The 12,750-nt window shown below is 53.6% G+C and overlaps 1 protein-coding gene across 1 annotated transcript in view; it reads left to right on the forward strand.

Annotated features, from left to right (window-relative positions):
• The window catches only part of DTX1 (deltex E3 ubiquitin ligase 1), a 34,702-nt gene that overhangs the window by 17,717 nt on the left and 4,235 nt on the right, over positions 1-12,750 (forward strand). The window contains exon 4 of the mRNA XM_036993432.2: positions 669-1,344. Within this exon, the coding sequence (XP_036849327.1) occupies positions 669-1,344 (676 nt within the window). The remainder of the gene's footprint in view (positions 1-668; positions 1,345-12,750) is intronic.

The raw sequence follows: 12,750 nt of genomic DNA on the forward strand, positions 1-12,750 counted from the left end.
GATTTATCCATGAATGAAACAGAGTCCCTGCTTTGTGGTGGCAACATTCTAGTGGGATAAGTCAGACAGAAGACAAAATGAACGGAGAAAACATAAAGTATGCCAGATGGATAAAACAGCAGGGAGGGGCGGGGGGACGCGGAGGGGAGTGCACCTTTTTTTAAAGAGGATGGTGGTAAATGAAGAATGACTGAATGAGAGAATTAAGGAGTGAGAATGAATGCATCTATGAAAAGGTTAATAGGAGGCTACAGGCATGGGTGGATGAACGAACGAAGGAACTGAGTGAATCAGTGAATCAATCACTGTGCTTGAATCAATGGACTGATGAATGGATCGATGAGTGAATTTTTGAATGAGTGAGTTCCTGAAGTTAGCAAGGACTGCCTGCGCCCCACTGTCTGCATGGTTGTCGCTGTTTCCCACACCCATCCGAACAGCCCCCGCACCTCCCCACCCTCCTCCCCGCAGGGTCTGTGACGGCCACCACTTCAGTGTCTGTCGACCCTTGAGGAGTAGGGGAGCTTGCCTAGCCTGCCCCCCATACCTTGCTGATTTGCATCCACATGGCACCCCTCTTTGCTGGCTCCCCTGTCCTCGCCCCTGCCCGTGCCGACCCCCGCCTTGTCCCCCGCCCCTCTCCTGATCCCTCGCCCCTGTGAGCGCAGGCACCATGAGGCCCGTGCGGCGCAACTTCTACGACCCGTCGTCGGCGCCAGGCAAGGGCATCGTGTGGGAGTGGGAGAACGACGGCGGCGCCTGGACGGCCTACGACATGGACATCTGCATCACCATCCAGAACGCCTACGAGAAGCAGCACCCGTGGCTCGACCTCTCGTCGCTCGGCTTCTGCTACCTCATCTACTTCAACAGTATGTCGCAGATGAACCGCCAGACGCGCCGGCGCCGCCGCCTGCGCCGCCGCCTGGACCTCGCCTACCCTCTCACTGTCGGCTCCATCCCCAAGTCTCAGTCGTGGCCCGTAGGTGCCAGCTCGGGCCAACCCTGCTCGTGCCAGCAGTGCCTGCTGGTCAACAGCACGCGTGCGGCCTCCAACGCCATCCTGGCCTCACAGCGCCGCAAGGCGACCCCGGCACCCCCAGCGCCGCAGCCCCCGGGAGGGCCACCTGGCACCCTCGCGGTGCGCCCCAGCGCCACCTTCGCCGGCGCCGTGCTCTGGGCCGCGCCCTCGGCCGGCCCCGCCGAGCCCGCGCAGCCCCCTGGAGCGCCCCCGCGGAGCCCCAGCGCCCCCCGAGGGGCGCCCACGCCCGGGCAGAACAACCTCAACCGACCTGGGCCCCAGCGCGCCCCCAGCGTGAGCGCACGTGCCTCCATCCCGCCGGGGTAAGACGGGGCCCCCGCACGGGGCGAGGGGATGGTGGAGGGAGGGAGGGGCTGCCCAACAGGGCTAGGAACAAAGAATTACAACGGTTAGAATAATCATAAGCAAAGTCTAGCAACTACTAAGTATTTGTTTTATGCCAACTAAGCATCTTAACGTGTTCCAACTCATCTCCATGCACAAGGACCCTGTGAGGTGGATACCATCATCATCCCCAATTCACAGAGGAGGAAACAGGCCCCAGGAGAGTTAGTACTACCCCAAGGTCACACAGTTCACTAGTGATGGGGCCAGAGCAATAATAATGGCGCGCGGTCCATGGCACGCGTTCCACATTCCTCATTTGCTAAACTCTTTGTCTGCATCACCTCCTTTATTTCTGCAAACAATTCTAGTATGCCCATATTATAGATGGGGAAGCTGAGGCTGGGAGAGGTGTAGTACCTTCTGAGAGTTACCCAGGTGGCAAGCAGAAATTGGAACTCAGACCTGTAGGATTCTAGAGTCTCTGCTGTGTTGTCTTTGAATATTTGAAGGGTTTCTGCCCCTGCCCTAGTCCATACCCTTGTCATGTGAAGGCAAGCATTAGCCACATGTCCAAAATATTTCCCCTAGAGGCCACACCTGAAATATCATCATTACTTTGAACTATGGTCTTCAAAACAGGCTTCAGGGACTCCTGGGGTGACCTGGGACAGTGGCAGGAAGGCATAGTAGATAAGAAGTTAGGTGCATGAAAGCCAGCCTTTCTGTCCTTGTTTTCACCAGAGCAGCCTTTTTGGGAATCTTATGAATTAGTGTTCCCATCAGGATTTCATTGAGGAAGAAATACTCCCCACCAGCAACCCCCCCGCCCTGCAAGTGTGGAAATCCTGGGTTAAGGTGTTCCAGGGTCCCGGAGAGGAACCAACTGCCTTCCCTGGAGCACAGGCTTGGCCTGTCTCCACAGAGGACCAGGCCTTGAGGGAGTGTGAATGAGAGGAAGGAGAGACCTTGATTTTGAACAGACTAGAAGGGAAAAGACCAGGTGGGGTGTGGGTCGTGGTGCCCGAGGGGAGGGGTGGGTACCAAGCTGGGCTTGTATCATTCTGGCACGGCCCAGGGGCTGACCAGGGTGACTTGAGCCCAGCCAAGGCAGATCTGGGTACACCCTCTGAGGTCGCCACATCTAGGCCTGCCCTTGCAGTAGGGGAAACTGGGGCTTGAAGAGGGGACAGCACCCTGAAGTAGGCCTTCTCTCCCTTTGAGAGTCTAACTGCTTGGGTTCAAATCCCTTTGTCCACATCTGAGTTGTGAGGTCTGGGGTGAGACCACTGAGCCTCAGCAAGGTTGCCTGTCAGATGGGAGCAAGACTCCCCACTGTGTGCGGACGCTGTGTGCCCAAACACCATGTCCACACAGTGCCACAGTTCAGCGATGGCAGGTAGGGCTACTTTTATTATCTAGGGGGAGGGTTGGGGTCAGGTCGGGAGCTGTAGTTTTCCAGGGGAAGGGCCGTGGCAATTGCTGCCACCTGCCTGCCTCACCCTTCCCTTCCCTTCCCCAACCCCCCAGGTCATTCCTCTGGGGGGAGAGGGCAGGCCATGGGGCAGGCAGAGGTGCACCCATGTGTGACCCTGGCATCTGCACCCAGTGTGCACAGAGGAGAGACCTGAGGAGGTCAGGCCTAGCTCTCCGGGCAGCACTGCGGGAGGGACTGAACTTCTGGAGTGTTCACTGTGGCTCCTTGCCGATCAAGCCTGCCTCGGGCTCCCTCCCAGAACCATAAGAGCAGGACAAGGTGAAGTGGGTGTGGGAGGGAGCAGAACCAAGGAAGTTCTAGGGACCTCTGCAGCAAGAATTTGAGAACCTTCTCTCTGGGGCTGTATTGTAACTCACTAGTGGGTTATGAAATCAAAAGGTTGTAATCAGAATTTTTTTGGAATAGAATAGAAAATATTGGCCTGTATCCTCCATAATGGTAAGAATTGTTCCATGAACTTTCTGCATCTTTTCTACATGTGTTTAAATGGGTTCCCAGGTAAAAATGAATTTTTTTGTCACGGATGAAATTTGTGAAAGCCACTGTTTTAGAGCAGGCTGGGAATCGCTCAGCTATTATTGCCCAATATTAATTTTCCAAGGATATGCTGTGGGGGTGTGTTCACAGAGCTGAACAAGACAAACAACATCCAGATTGATGGGGAGACAGACATATAGGAAGTAAATGAGTAAGTGAACACAATCACTGGAAAGAGAGGGGGGTGCTGGGGAGGTGGGGGAGTGACCTGGGTGATACGGTTGGGAGGGAATGAGGTGGTAGCCAGAGCTGAGAAAGGCTGTTCCAGGCAGAGGGAAAAGCATTTGCAACTTCAGTGGGGCTTGAAGACCAGGCATGTTCAGGGAAGGACGAGAGGTGTTCCGAGGGCTGGAGGGTGAGGTGCTGGCCAGAAGGGGAGGGCATCCCAGGCAGGGGCACTGCAAGTGCAAAGGGTGGGGGTGGGAAGGAACCCTGCAGGTTCCCAAAAGCACACTGGGATGGGAGTTCCCTGCTGGGCCAGAAGAGACTGAAATTTTTCCCAGGTGGAGGTACAGAGCCATACTAGGGGGACTAGGGGAGCCTGGGCTTGGTGCAGCCACTAGTAGGCAGCTGTAGAGTGTGCTTGAGCTCAAGAGGGCTGTGAGAAGAGAGATGTCTTCCTGAAGATGCCAGTCATTAAATATGTGCTCCTCTGACCTGCTGGAACTCCCTTCTCCCCAGCCATGTGCCCCCCACCCAGTGTATGACATCACTTCTTCTCATCCTCCCTGGGGAGCTGTTTATGATCCTCTCTGAGACCACACATTGGCCTGGAAAAAGAGGGATGGGGGTAGCTGTCATCCAGGCCAATCTTCCTGTTGCCAAGGCAGCAGAGGCAGCCTATGAGGGAGAGGGATGGGACCCAGGCAGCCTGGCCCCCACTGCCGCCCTGGTCCCCAGCACCCCAGAGCCCTCATTTCCCCTGCCCACCCTGTCTCTCTGCCCCTGGGTTTGTGGTGTCCAAATTCCCTCTATAAGGACACCAGTCATACTGGTTAGGGCCTGCCCTAATGACCTCATTTTAATCACCTCTGCAAAGACCCTGTCTCCAAAGTGTCTGAGGGACTGGGGGTTAGGACTTCAACCCAGGCATTCTGGGGGGACACAGCTTAACTGCTAACAGTGTCTCTTTGACTCTCCTTGTAGAGCTCTGAGTCTCAGTCTGTCTGTGTCTCTGTCTCTTGCTCCTTGTCTCCCACCTTTTCCCACCCTCTCTCCCTTCCCCTGCTCCTTTCTCTCCCAAAGGGCTCAGGCAGACCCAGCTGAGTGACCTTGGCCCCTCTCCCAGCTGAGTGGCCTTGGCTGCACAGCTTCACCTCCCTAGCCTCAGTTTTCCCCTCCGCCAAATTGAGGAGGGTGCAAAGACGCCAACTCACAGGACTGGTCCAGCAGGGCTAGTGGCGGGCAAACTCTTTAAAATCCCTACATTTGAGCTGCAAGGGAAGAGGGAGCTGTTCAGAGAGCTCTGACCTCTCTCTTCTCACCTCCCCTTCTCACCGCAGCCCTCAGTGGGGATCATGACCAGCCCAAGGCCACATAGCTGGCGGGGCCGGGGTATCCTCCTGGCTGGGTTTTTTCCACTCGCCCCGTGACGAAGTGGCGAGCCAGCTGGCAGCCTGGACCTGGGAGACCCGCAGGGGCGGGGAAGATCCGCTCCGTCTCCTGAGAGGGCAGCACCCAGCCCTCTGGAGCACAGCTGCAGCGGAGGAACCAAACTCAGAGTTTCCACCCCACGTGGTGGGGGGAAAGTAGAGGACAGCTGCAGGCCTGGCTCCATTTGCTGAGCGCTCACGATGTCCTGGGCTCCATTTCACAGCTTCTACACCATGTTGCCTCTCTAAGTTCCCGCAGAAACCCAAGGTGGCAGGGCCTGTTTTACCCATTTTTCATAGGAGGAGAGTTAAGGCACTGAGAGGCTGGCACTTGCTCAAAGTCACACAATTAAGACTCCGATTCAAAATCCCCAGTTGGCCAGGGTATTTGGGGTGCACCCCCTTGCCTGCCCACTCCAAGTTTTGGCCCAGGGCCCCTGAGACCCAGCCCTGATTCCACAGGGTGTCAGAGAGCCGGCCGGGAGTGGATGGACTTGCAGAGGCTGGGCTTTCTCCCAGCTTCGGCAGCAACTCATTGTGTGACCCCAGCAGAGTGCACTGTGTTCTCTGGTCCTTAGTTTTTACACCTGAGAGTGGGGCTGTCAACGCAGGTCACTGTCCAGCATGAAGCCAGATGTCACAGTGCCTGTATTTTCAAGTCTGCACCATTTACACCCACCCCTAACAGTGGGAGAGAGGGCTGCTCCCTCCCATCCCTCTAAGGCTTGGACAATGTTGCCAAGCTAATTGGTACCATAGAGATGCTGTTTGAGTTTTCATACCTCTGGTTCCTAATGAGCCTGAGAACCTCTTCCTGTTTACTGGCCACCAGTGGTTCCTTCTCTTGCCAATTACTTGTTTATTTCTTTTGCTTATCCTTCTCTTGGGCTATTTATTGCTTCCTTATTGATTTGCAAGCACTCCTTCTGCATTAAGGATATTAACTCTTTACCTGCCATCTTTCCCCAGCTTGCTGTTTCTTTTTACCTTCTTTATAGCCTATGTTTGTCTCTTTTTTCACTGATTAACCCTTATGTACATTGAACAACTACTGTTGGGGTCCCTGCCCTCCTGGAGCTCACATTCTAGTGAGACACAAACGGTAAACAAATAAATTCTGGAATATGGCAGAGAGTAGTAACTGCTACAGAGGAAAAATAAAGAAGGGGAGAAACATAGGGCATTATAAGAGGAATGTAATTTTAAGGAAAGAGGTCAAAAAAGGCTTCACTGAGAATGTAATATTTGAGCAAAGATTGTGGGAGGTTAAGCAAGCCAAGCAGAGAACTGGGGGAAGAGCAGTCCAGACAAATGGAACAGCCTGTGCAAAGGCCCTGAGGCTGGAGCAAGCCTGGGATGTTTAAGGAGGCCAGTGTGGCTGGAGACACTGCAGACGTGAGTGGTGGGAGAGGAGGTTGGAGATTAAATGGGGCCCTGAAGGCTGGTAAAGACTTTGGCTTTTATTCTTCCTGAAATGGGAGCCAGCAGGTTGGTCAGCTGGAGAGAGACTGGTGTGACTGTTGTAACAGGTTCACCCTGGGTATTAAGACAGCCTGCAGGCAGGGCAGACAGGAAGCAGGAGCCCATGGGGAGGTGGGCTTTGATGTAATGGGTGTGTTTGGGGGGTTTTCCTTCTTTTTTTAAATTTCTAGCAATGATTTCACATTTTTATTTTTAAAAACCCACATTTTTTCCTCCAGTTCTTTAATAGGTATTACATTTAAATGCCTTAAAAATAACAAAGTAGCAAATGGCAGTGCATGAAAAGTGTTGCCCTCACTATGTCCCCAGTGGGCCTCTGGCCTGCCCACCCTCCCCCTTTTCCTGGCCTCACTGGTGTGCAGTGGCTGTAACTCTGCGGGTGCCTCACCACAAGGTCAAACCAAACACCCGCCCCCCCCCACCCCCCAAGACCTGAAACACTTCCTGCCTTGCTCCCTGGGAGGCCAAACCACACACGCCTGTCTGCATGTGGCTGGCAGGGCGTGGGAACCACCAGCCCAGCTCTGCCCTTCCCTCCCTGCCAGGGCTCCCCTGACAGCCCCGCCCTGGGCTGGCTGGGAGACCAGGACAGGGGTGGGGAGGCTGGGGAATGATTTGTCTAGGCCGTAAATGGCAACCACCCCTCTAGATGTCTCTCTAAGGGACTTTTGCACCCTAGTGAACAGGGGCAAGGATAAGAGGTCCCATTTGACAGAAGGGAAACTGAGGCCCATAGAAGCTCAGTGGCCTGTCCAGGCAGAAAGGGGAAGTGAGCAGGGCCTCAGACAGCCCCTGATGGCTTGTGGCTCTTGCTGGACCCATGGGGCACCCCTGAGCTCCCTGTAGTATCCTCAGCCCTCAGGCTCTGCAGCGGGGCTGGGGGGTAGGGTCCTGGTTGGCCCCAGGGTCAGGCGTTCACACACAGGTGGAGTGGGCACTGAACGGGAACAGGTGGCAGAAGCAGGCCCAGGTGACAGGGGCCCCCCCAAGTGCTGTTCAACTTCCTTCTCCCCATGACACTCTCACTTCTCACCACCCACCCACTTGGACCCAAATGTCTGAGGTCCAAGCCTCCTGAGTTCCCCCAAGGGGCCACTGGGTAAGTGCCAGGTGTCCTTGGGGTATCTGAGGCCAAGCAGGGGACCTAGAAGCTATCAGCAGCATATCTGACACACCTGGGGTCTACAGAGGGCATGGTGGGGAGGGGAGTACAGGGAGACCAGTTGTATCTACAGGGATGGAAACTCAGCTGCCCTAAAGAGAGTGTCTGTGTGGCTTCCTGCTTCCTGCTTCTCTGGGGTCTTGAACACCCTTGCCTGGGACCAAGCAGGATACAAATGTATCCTTGCATAGCCCCCAGTGCAGCCTGCACACACCTGAGCCAGCTCCAGGGATCTCTGCAGTCCGCCTCTAGGGCCCAGGGCTCAGAAGACTAGCTCAACTCCAGATGGCCCCACAGGTCAGCCCGGTGGGGTCAGTCCTGGCCTCTGACTCACCAACTCCAGGACCTGCAGCCAGCTGCAACAACAGCCAGCTGGGTGACCTTAATGAAGTCACTTCCCTTCTCTGGGCTTCAGTCCCATCTGCAAAATAAGTAACAAATAGATTTCATCTATTTGCTTGAATGGTAACAGCTTCCTGGAGCACTGTCAAGAAGGATTCTGAAGCAGCGTTTTGGCATAGTGGAAAGGAGTGCTGGGATTGATTGGTGATGCCTGCCACAGGTGCTAGATAGGCAGTAGTACTATGCATGTCATATATTTGCCATCCCTGCTCCAACCTTGTCTCTGGGAGGGCATTTGGTATTAAAACTGTTGTTTCTAAAGACACCAGGTCCTCTTCTGAAATGACCACAGAGCTAGTAGACGAATTTCTTATTTGGTTCAGCTCCTACATTCAGTGCTCATGGACAACCCACTTGTCCAAGTTTCATCCTCAATCCTAGGGTTACAGGGCTCAGTCAGACACATTTCCAGAAGCTCACAGTCTGGTGGAAGGTATAGGAGTAGAACCACAAAACTAGAAAGCAAGACAGAAAATGTGTCCTCAGAAAAAGATAAACACAGTCCCTTGGAAATTGAAGGGAGTGGATATTAGTTTGCTTAAAGTAGACTGAAAAGTCCTCATGAAGACAGTGACCTTTGAATCTTCAAAGAGCAGATGTGAATTGGAAATAGTATGGACAGGCAGAGAACACTGTGGTGAAGGTACAGACAGGAAAGGGCAGGGAACAGTGTGAAGAACAGCAACTTGGAAAATTCCCCATATTATTTCATCCTGCATTTAAGCACTACCTTCCAGCCAGAGCAAGTATGAGGCATCTCTCTTTGCTCTTCCTTGGCAGCAGAGAGAGCCAAATGCCTCTCCCTCTTCCCCAAACTAACCCTGGGGAGACTTTTTTCTCAGACAGAGCCCCTGCCACAGCCTCTAAGCCATGGCAAGAAAACTTGGTTTAGTGTAGCATGGCTAACAGCACAGACTCCGGAGTCTGACAGCTTGAACTCTAATCCCAGCCCCACCTTACTGGCAAGTTACTTCGCCTTTCTGTGCCTCAGTCTCCCTCTCTGTAGAGTGGGATATCACGGACTTGTTGGGCCGATCAGATGAGGGAGTGAAGCACTGCCACAGCATCTGGCACATCATGAGCACTTGGGATTGCTGGCCACGGAGAGCACCCCACAGCCTGCCGCTGTGTGACACACTCATGGAGACAGTCCCTGTGAAATGTCCAGGCCACCTGGAGCTTGCCATGGAACCTCTGGATGGGGCACGATGTCTTAGAGAAAGTTGGCTTGGGCTGTTCTACAGGATACCACTAAATGCTCACTGTAGATGAATGTTGGCAGAGCACCTCTGGGGAACTAGAGGCTGCAGAGGGTGTTTCTCTAGGACACTGGCTGCAAAGCTCACTTCAAATGTGTGCAAAGGGTGGGGAGAATGTGCACATGAGTCATCTGCTCAGAATATTCCTGCAGAATCCAGTCTTCTTTCATGCAACAGGTGTTTATTGAACACCTACTGTATACTATATAGGTGCTATATACTAGTGTTGAAGTCAGGTGCTCAGGAAGCTACCTCTGATGAGGTGGCATTGCTGCAGAGACCTACGCAAGTTATTCAACATCTGGGGAAAGCCTTCAGGCAGAAGGCACTGCAAGAGCAAAGGCCTTGAAAGGGGGCCATGCTCAGCATGTTAGAGCAACAGAAGATGTGTCTGGAGCAGAGGGGTGGAGGGGTAAAGATAAGTTCACAGAGGCAGGGAGGGCTTGCTCATGCCTGAGACTTTGTAATAACAAATCTGATTGGTGCTATGACAGAAAATGAAGACAGGCAAAGGCAAGGACATAGGCTTCTCTAGAGTGAAGGGATAGGGAAGGTCTTTGCCACAGTGCCATTTGAGCAGAAACCCATGTTAACTAGGAAGTGAGGCACGAGGATATCTGGGGAAGAGCATTCTGGGAGAGGAATCAACGAGTGCAAAGGCCCTGGGGTGGAATGTGCCTGGATCATTTGAGGAACAGCAGGGAAACCAGGGAGGCTGAGGTAGAGTGGGTGAGGTGTGGACACAGGGCAAATAAGAGTTCAGGGGGTAGGTACTGGCTATATCCCATAGGGAAGGGAGGCCAGATTTTAGTCTGAACAAGAGAGGAGCCACTGGGACTGAGGGCCAAGTAGAAACAGAATCTGATGGGTTGGGAAAGGCAGTGGGAAGGCCAGCATGGCGGGACCCATCTCTGCCCTGGGGTAGGCAGGCCTGGCTTCTGATCAGGGCAAGTTTCAGGGGGCCTGAGGATTCTTCCCACCCTTCGCCAGGCTGGACCTGAAGAGGGTGGAGCAGAGAGCGAAGGCTGGCCCCCCTTCCGGGAGGCCTGCAGGCAGCGGTCTCTTGTCCAGGGCAGGAGGATGTTCTCATTGACTTGGAGGAAGCAGCGCATCCCACATCAAAAAGGGGCCCTGGTGGCTCCCACGCTCGGGCATCGTGAGAACTCTGCTACCCTGGGTTCTCCCAGGGGGCCTACATGTTGCGAGACTCTGAGGGCCATCTCAGTATTGTGCCCCAGCTTATGATCAGTAAATAAAACACAGCCCCACCCTCACGCCTCACTCACACCCTTCTTCCCATGAGCAAGATTGACTTTCACAACCCAGGGTTCTATGGTTTTTAAGTGGTTTTCAGATGTATCAGAAACTATAGGGCAGCTAAAATCTTCAACCTTCCCTTTCTGGGTTCCCCCTAACACCCAATTCAAAAGCTCAGCAAGACCAGGGTCACAAGCTGGGCCAGGCTTTGGGCATTATATAGACCTGGGGTAGCAACTGGTCCTTACTCATTGGTAGAGGCTGCCTGATGAGATGTGCTGAGGATTCTGCTCAGCGTGGGAGAGTATGGTAATGAATTAGTGATGTCTGCCACAGGTAGGCGATAAGTGGTGGTATGCATGCTAGATGCTTTTCTTTCCACCCATTTTACAGATAGCCCAGGGGAGGAGGGATGTTTTTTCTTATAATATGGAAGGGAAGGGAGAGGGTGGGGAGACCTAGATAATGCTGTAGAACTTAACCAGTGTGTCCACACTAGAACTGTGTTGAAAGTCAGGGAAGAGGAGAAGCTTTCCTATAGGAGTATGGGGAGGGATGAGATTAAGTGATAGTGGGAGGGTCCTGGAGGATTATGTCAGGCCCCGAGAAGGGTCGGATGGAAACTCAGTGCCCATCTCTTGGGTCCCAGAAGGTTGCTGGGAGAAGAAAACCAGGATACCTCTGTTCACTCACATGCTGGCCTCAAACTATGAATACCAAAGTGTTCACTGACCCCAGTGTCTGTTCCAGACACCCCATTGCCTTCTGGGAAACGTCTGGGAAGAGTGCCCCAGCTGACCTGGATTAAGTCTGTGTTGCTAAGCTGCTACAGAGAGCAGGGGCTGTGTGCTGTGCATGTGTTATGGTGTGTGTGACTCTGTGCAAGGTGTGGGCCTCCCCGACTGAGCATCTTTGTGTCCTCGTGGGAGAGTGTGGGTCATAGTGCATCTGCATGTGTCCCCATGTACAGTGTGAATAGTGTGGCTGTGTCCCATGTGCAGTGTGAAACAGCATGTCTGCCTGGGCCCCATATACGGATGGCAAGGTCCCTTTGCAGGCTGCAGAGGGCCGGGTGCTTGGAAAGGCCGAGGTGCTTTTCCCCTGAAGTTGCTGTCTGCTTTTGTGCGGCATTGTATGTCTGGGGAGGGGCAGCTGCATGGCTGACCTCTCTTGTCCAACTGAATGTCCTCACAGTGTGTGAATGTGTGTCTCCATGTGTGTGCATGCTCCCTAGAGTGTGTGTGTATGTGTGTGGCATGCTCCCTAGAGTGTGTGTGTATGTGTGTGGCATGTTCTCCATGCAGAAGTGGGTGGGTGTGTCTCATAATCTGTGTATGCTTGTGGGGGGCAGTAGTTCCCAGGGTGTGCCTGTGTGTATCTTTGCACGTGTGTGTTCTTGGTATGTGTTCCCTAGGGTGTGGGTGTTTGTGTGTTTGTGTGTCTGCCTGCAAATGTGTGTGGCATATTTTCCATGTATGTGTCTGTGTAACTGTCTGGGGAGAGGGCTTCTGGTGGGGGGTTGCATTATTTGTGGTGTTCCCTGGAATGTGTGCGTGTCTGTGTGTGTACATGGGGGGGGGCATAGTCCATGGAGGTTGCCAGTTTGTGCAGTATATGTGTGTATATATCTGCATCTGAGTAATCGTGTGTGATGTGTTCCCCAAGTATATGGGTGTGTGTAAATATGCTGCAGGTGCTCACAGGTGCATGCATGTATGTTTTTGGACCCAGTGCAGCAGCACCTTAGCCTGCCAAGTATGCCATTTGCTTACAGACACTTCCCAGCCAGCTCCTTGGGCCCAACTGTGCCTGCCGGAGGTAGGTGACTAGGCAGCATGGGCCAGGCTCAGACTTTAGCAGGCAGGCAAGGGTGCTTGTAGCCACTCCTTCCCAACTGTCGGGGGCCCATCCATACTTCACCCCCTCCCAGCACATCCCCTGGGCCCCTCGGACTCCCTGGCTTTCAGAACGCTCCTCTTCATCAAAACTGATCTAGCCAGCTCCATGCCCATTAACAGCAGACACCAGTTCACCTGACAACCATGCACTGAAGTCATGAAGACTCAGGCAGACACACTGTATGGATCACAGCAGACTTTCTCCTTCAGCCCTCCAACAGCCCTGTGGGTGAGGTGTTATTACTGCCCCTTCTACAGATAAAGAGACTGAGGTTCACAGAGCTCACGTGACTTGGC

Source organism: Manis javanica, chromosome 15, assembly GCF_040802235.1.
Source record: "Manis javanica isolate MJ-LG chromosome 15, MJ_LKY, whole genome shotgun sequence".
Taxonomy (NCBI): Eukaryota; Metazoa; Chordata; class Mammalia; order Pholidota; family Manidae; genus Manis; species Manis javanica.